The sequence below is a fragment of the Colias philodice genome, chromosome 10 (assembly GCF_061535455.1).
Source record: "Colias philodice isolate Cphi_HAF_F1 chromosome 10, ilColPhil1 Martin Lab GWU primary, whole genome shotgun sequence".
NCBI classification, from domain to species: Eukaryota; Metazoa; Arthropoda; class Insecta; order Lepidoptera; family Pieridae; genus Colias; species Colias philodice.
The window spans coordinates 2,761,051-2,768,025 of NC_143095.1; the positions used below are offsets into that span (position 1 = coordinate 2,761,051).

General features: G+C 31.0%; 1 protein-coding gene across 1 annotated transcript; it reads left to right on the forward strand.

Annotated features, from left to right (window-relative positions):
- The first annotated feature begins 1,104 nt into the window (after positions 1 to 1,104).
- LOC149485065 (odorant receptor 49a-like) lies at positions 1,105 to 4,616 on the forward strand. The gene is made up of 7 exons (XM_089699588.1): positions 1,105 to 1,202; positions 1,521 to 1,738; positions 2,075 to 2,261; positions 2,579 to 2,678; positions 2,885 to 2,989; positions 3,491 to 3,646; positions 4,563 to 4,616. Exons 1-7 carry the CDS (start codon positions 1,105 to 1,107, stop codon positions 4,614 to 4,616), a joined length of 918 nt encoding a protein of 305 aa, XP_089555714.1.
- Positions 4,617 to 6,975: the final 2,359 nt, after the last annotated feature.

Sequence of the window (6,975 nt, forward strand, 5' to 3'; positions counted from 1 at the left end):
AACTCAGCAACGTAATCTAGTAACGACGCCATAGAAAAATATGTTATTTCGTTTTGTTGGAACTGCACATTTACTTAACTTTTTTCAATAGTTGCGTTGCTGTCGCTTTCGTGAGCGCATCGTTCAAAACTTTGCGAGGAGACAGCGACAGAGACAAAATAGTTGCCGGGCAACTAAGTTGCTCGTGCGCGCTCGCTCTAATAATACATCATACATAATATTATTCCCTACACAATATAATCGATTTAATAATTTTGATAGCGTTCCTGTTTTGGATTGATTACGGATAGCGATTCGAAATAATTTGCAAATAAATTTAATTGTTTTCACACACGAGTTCATATCATATTAATAGAGATTGGATTGAAATTGACTAATTGTGTTTAATAGTTCAGCTTATGAATATTATTTTATGAAAAAAAGAGTTAAATAAATTCCATACGTAATCAGTCGCATTGATATACCTAGGTGTATATAAGTTCCTTATAAAGAAGTTTGAATTTCTCTATCAAAGCACAGTTGATTCACATATCACGTACTAAGCATAAGTCAAAATGTTTAACAGTATCAAGAAATTCTATAACAAGGAAAACTTCGATTATTCTCAAGGCTATGTGGACCCCTTTAAGTTTCACAGAACCTGTTATATGTTTCTCAAAGCCTTTCAGGTTTTGGATCAGCCGATCCCAAAATGGACGTAAGTAAAAATTATTATTATTTGAAGTTCACGTCAAAAGGAAATCCTCATTTGATTTGATTGTATGAAAAATGTTTTTCAGCACTCACATATTGCAATATAAATAATTGAAGTGATTAAAGAAATAATTTAGGCTAAGTTTGGGTAAAAAAGTGCCAAATCCAATCCTACTATTATTAAACATGTTAAAGTTTGTTAGGATGGGTGTATTATGTATGTATGCTCGTTACTCTTTCACTAATATCTTTATTTACAGATACGTTTTAAAAACGTTCATACTTTTCTGTGGTGCGAGTGCTCTTTTGATGCTTACTGTTTCTCTGTACCATGGAATTGAAAGCAGAGATATAGCTCATATAACTGAAGCAGGGACGTATGAATTGATCATGCTGTATAAGCTTCTAATCATGTCGTGCACAAAATCAAATTTGGTGGACTATCACAATTTGTTTAGAATCATACGAGAAGATTTTCAGTATGTGTGCGAGAAAGGTAGCAAGTACAGGTACCTTGAAAATAAGTTAAAATAAAGTTAAATTATTTATTAAGAAAATATTGTATTATAATTTGCTATTTCAAAACAAATAAATTCGGTTTTACTGACAGTATATATCTAGCTTGATAAACTATTATTTCTAAAACAACAGATACCTACTACTATAATTATTATATTAGTGTAAAGATTATTATTAGTCTGTGGTGTAAAGTAATGAAATGCTTAATGAGAACCCAAATTTAATGAACATTCTAATTTACCGTTCACAATTTCCAGGGCAAAGTTTTTTGAAAACCAGCTCATTATTTGGAAGGTGTGCCTATTTAGTATCTTGTTCATGGGGTCTGTGGGGCTTGGAATGATGATATTCTCCATTACTGCACTATTGTGGTATTTATCTTTTCACAATCCAGAGTTAAGTGGGAAGCGCCCTTTACCCTTCCCGTTCTGGGCATTTGAAACGGATTTTGGGAAGACACCATTGTATGAAATATGCTTTATTTATTCAAATATGTGTGTTGTTGCTTATATTTCGAATTACTTGTGTAAGTATAAAAGTATTATTTCTTTATTTATTTTGCATAAAAATTCGGATATCGCAGATCCATTTGTTAGTAAAAAATAAAAAACCTAAGTTATTATAATATATACTATTAACAGTTTGTTGCTAAATTTTAACATATATTTCTATACCTACAGTGAAAATTCGGCTACACAAATTTTAATTATTTGTCGCTTGATATTGGCTAATAATATGGTTACTAAAATTATTTCATCTAATTCCCGTGAAAAGCTTAGTGTTTTATATATACTTATTACGATGTGTTAATTAATTATTTAACAAAGATTATTTGTTAAGTTATTGAACAAAATGTTAACAGTTATGATGCAGATCCAAATATTATGGATAGGCGAGATTGCAACCAAAGCGGACCTAGTTATTTGGAGCATCGAAGATCTAATGAAAGGAATCCGTCCAGCGGTCAACAAACGGGAACGAGATTATTTTTCAAATTTAATCAAATACAGAATGTCTGAGATTTTACGGATGCATCATTCAATGATTGAGTATGTTAAAAATAAACTATTTAAACTTCTCACAGACTAAAATTGACTTCGCACGCTGGACGATTTAATCTATCTTGTTATTTAAATTTGTCTATTTAAGTTTCGTCCAGTAACTTTCGCATTGTTGAATATAGTATGACAAGGACCAGATTATATTTCCCTTCTGGATTTATTGCACACGTATTATTTAGTCTCCCTACGTTTCAATGAGTCAGGGATATGATTCCCTCAAAATACCTACCTCTCTATCACTTTGTGTGCATTCTCTTTCTTTACTTATTCTAAGAAAGAATAAAAAATAAATAACCTTTTTTCAGTCTCATGATGTACTACGCTCGGGTTTACACGAAATTATTAATGTTTGAACAAAAAGTTTGTGTACCCGTGGTTTGCTTGAGCGCCTACTGCACTACAGAGGTTACAGCCTAGTTACTTCAAACTGCTTTTAATTCACTTGGCGGGAAAGCTCTTCGACTTAACCTTTCTGTGTTAGATTTAAGAACTATAAAGCTTACAGAAGCTTATTACGAAATCTTTTGCTTTAAGATTTTTAACTTGCTAATTTTTTAATAAAAATATGTTTTGGGAAAATAACATTTTGCTCAATTTCTTGTCTGTTTCAGAAACTTCAAGATGGTGAATTTAATGCAATATCTTTGCTGTTGTGTATTGCAACGATAATATCCGTGTTTATACCGAGTTACTTGTGCAATTTCCTGTCCCTGAAGGTAGATTTAAATTACATTTTTTGAAATAGCATACGGAGGCGGTACGTAAAAAAAGGATATTGTTTTGCAAACAATATGGATCAAGAAATATATTACGTGCCACAATCCTTATTGCAAACAGTAATAAAAGTTGTTCTGTCACATACATATTATAATATTATGATCCATTACATCCTCCTTAATACAGTTTGGACAAAACATCTTATAATTTCCAACTTACATTTATTTATAATATTTGAATAATAATTGTTGTATGAATACAACATATGTATTATATTTTGTTAAAAACATATCGACGTTAGATATATCGTGAAGTACCTAATATAAAATAACATATTCTGTTATTTACCTACAGTGCTAAGAATGAACGTATCTCTGAACTCTTTGAAAATATCTTCTATTCTTTGGAATAATTTTAACTCTTTCTACAATGAGATTTTCTGTATTATGAAAATAAACTATTTTATTATATTAAAATATTAATTAATGTGTATTATCCAGGTAAGTTCGATTGGCTTTGCGTGTTGGAATATTCCGTTTTGGCAAGCGTCCCCAGTGATACGCCCCTACTTAGTACTCATTATGCAACGGTCTTTGCGACCCCTGCCCATTAAAGCGCCCGGCTTTGAAGAGGTATCTATTGAAACATTTTCAAACGTAAGTCAGTTTGGATTTTATTTTTAGTGGTGGCAACTTTTTTTTTATAAATAGACAAAAATGTATAACGAATTTTATATCTATGTGTGTTCGCTAAGCTTCTCTTTCTTTATAATCTTAAAATTAAAAAGAATAAGAGGTTTTTAAAATTTGTAAGAGCAAGCCTTAGCCTTTAATTATTTAAGAACAAGAACAACAAAAAATGCAGATGCTCAATTAAGTAGTAGATTTTCAATACTTATTTACTACAATTCAACATGGTATTTTATAACCAGGTTTATCATAAACACGTTATATAATTCAGGTTAACTCAAACAATTTTGTTAATAAGGATAAATGGGGGATGTTAACAACATAATAATGTATTTATAAATTATATACAAAGGCAATTATAGTAGCTTTGTGAGTTTGCCAGATTCCGATTAATTGACATAGTGCGGTTAACGGCAATCAGGGAAGCTAATCTAAATTACTTACCGCTATTAGTATTCAATTTTAGTTACAAGTCATGTTCTTGAACAAGATTAAGAATACATTTTGTTGTTAAGTCTTTTAATAACCTCAGTATGAAATAAATTCAAATCAGTCGACTCTCGAGGTCTAGCTGGAACCAAGTGATGGGTTATTGTCTTATTTGGGTACAGTTAACACATCAGTTTCAATTATATAGATTTTCCGTGTACGTATGTTAGTTGTAAGCTTTTATTTTTCATAGAAAAATTATTACCGGCGTCATAAACCTTCAAAGCTTCACATAAGTGAACCAAAAAAGGTGTTGTGAACAAAAGTGTAAAATTATTTTGTAAAATTATAGCAATTTTTAGTCAGTCAAAGATTTAGAAAATACTTTATGTTTTGTGTTAAGTTTTAAAATAGTATTATCTTTTTATAACTTGATTGTAATTTTTATTTTCAGAAAATGGCTTCAGCGTATTCCTTTTACAACATGCTCAGACAAGCAAATATTTAAGTTCAATATGTAGGTATTGCAATACCGTCATTGGGTATAGCATTAGTTATTATACCTAACTTATTAGGTATAAGTACTTAAAAAAAGTAGAAAATAAACGCACTACTTAATTACAAATTGTCTTATCATTGATCAGTAAACTTTTAAGAATATTTTAACAAACAAAAATTATTTAGTTTTATAGCATACAAATGCTTTATAAATGCCTTGACTAATTACGGGTGGCCGAGAACCTTGCCCCGGAACCTTGCGGGTTCGAATCCCGCCGAAGCAATCAAATTTTTCAATTATTTAAAAAATCTGAATGCAATAGTTTATATATGGACATACCAATTGTGGAATGTAAAGAACGGTTCTTGATTAAAATTGACACAGAGATAGGCTACGGTATCTCTGAAATGGAATCAATGAAATGGTCTAAAGTAGAAAAAATGTCTATTTTTATTTAGATAACATGCGAGAAGAGCCAGACTCAATTTGGATTTTTGTAACACTAATTAAAGAAAAATGTATAATGTATTTTATGAACGTTGTGTTCCTATCTATATTTTATCTAACGCACCTTATCATTTACTAACTACTAGCTGTGCCCCACGGTTCTACCTGCTCCGCTCTTGTTTATTTTAGCGTAATGATATATAGCCTTCATCGATAAATGGGCTATCCAACACCGAAAGAATTTTTCAAATCGGACCAGTACTTTCTGAGATTAGCGCGGTCAAACAAACTCTTCAGTATTAGTATAGATTAGGCTTAAACTTAATAAATTAAACTTATTACATATCAACATTACAATGCAATATTTTGAGCTGTACCTACAATTAAAGGAACATTTGTGTTTCATGTCACAATAAGGGCCAATCAGGGGATATGTGGGAACAATAGATAACGAAACATTGTAAGGCATGGAGTGTTTGTCCCGTATGAGGCTTCATGAACAATATCTCTGCCTACATGTTGATGGCTTCCTTGTGTCTGTACCTCTGTTCATACTTAAAATTACGTTTTATGCTTTCACGACAAATATAATTCGCAAACAGACACATGTCAGAAATGAAATCCCTTGGATATACGATATCGCAGGAAAAATTACCTTTTCATTTCTTTTCTTTAATAAAAATTAAGCTTTATTTGCTCTCGATTTCTCGCTCTATTATATTTTATCAATAAAAGTTCTAAGTATTTCTGTGTATTATGCACGATGGGTTTCATAATATAAAACGTATTAAAGATTATAAAGAACTGCTCCCTTGAATGGAAAACAATAACAAGAAGGAAAGGAATAAACGTTATTGTGTAGTTTCTACTAACTTTCCTTGTATTCAGAAAAATGCAATATAGTTTAATTTTACGTACCCACTTTCCAATAAGTCAGAGTCAAGAGCCAATAAACAGATAATAAACAAGACATTTTCTGAGCGCAATATCGAATATAACACGTAAATTATCATGCTCCAACGAACATTGAAAATAGACAAGGAGAAAAGAGGCGAGCTTTATCCAATAATAATTCTCACTTGAATCGCTCTATTTGCTCGCCGTCGCACGATCTGATATTGAATATGGATAAAGTGAATTATATTCGGAGTGGCGGGTAGCGTCGACTTGCAGAGTTTCAGATAAGAGGATTACTTACAACTTATAATTGGTTCTCCCTATTCAAGTGAAAAAGAGAAAAACCCAACGGCATTCGGAGCACCTCTTCACTTCTAAGATAAAGATCGCATTTTTCTTTAGTCCCGCGATCTTCCGAGATTAATTGTTAATTAATGTAACCATTTTTCTATGAACAGCTAGCTGACTAACCTTTCATGCAATTTTAAAAATAAACTTCGGAAGGTATTAATTTCAATTACGATGTCCATTTAATGTTTGTGTAAGGATAGGAAAAATGGTGTGAGTGGATCTTAGATAATTATTTTTCCCTAATATACCTCTTGTGTTTTTTTCTCTTGTGTGAAATAGAAATTACCTTTTATAATATGATTTTCTGAAAGAAAATTAATAGCAAATAATTAAACTGCATTAAAAAATGAGCATAGAATCCCTCTTGCGAATATATGAAGTTCATTTTATATCGCTTATAAAGTGACAGAGACAAAATAAGGATAAAAATAAAAATCAAGAGTTGGTAAAAAGTAGATACCTAATGGAATAAAAAATGCGAATGAAAGCTAATCTTGTTTCACGTATGCATCCGCCAACGTGAATCGTAAATGGATAATAAAATGAACGGAGCGATATAAACAGGATAATATGTTCTACATGCGACAATTTTTTGCAGTAATTTGTTTATTATTTTTTTACTAATATTTTAGGAAAAATTATGAACATTGTAAAAACTCAATAATAAATAATT

Coding starts and splice junctions, on each gene's coding strand:
- LOC149485065 (XM_089699588.1), top strand. CDS start 1,105: ATGTCGTGCACAAAATCAAATTTGGTGGACTATCACAATTTGTTTAGA. Junction 1,203..1,520: donor GAGAAAGGTAGCAAGTACAG/GTACCTTGAAAA, acceptor GTGCCTATTTAG/TATCTTGTTCATGGGGTCTG. Junction 2,262..2,578: donor ATGCATCATTCAATGATTGA/GTATGTTAAAAA, acceptor ACCTTTTTTCAG/TCTCATGATGTACTACGCTC.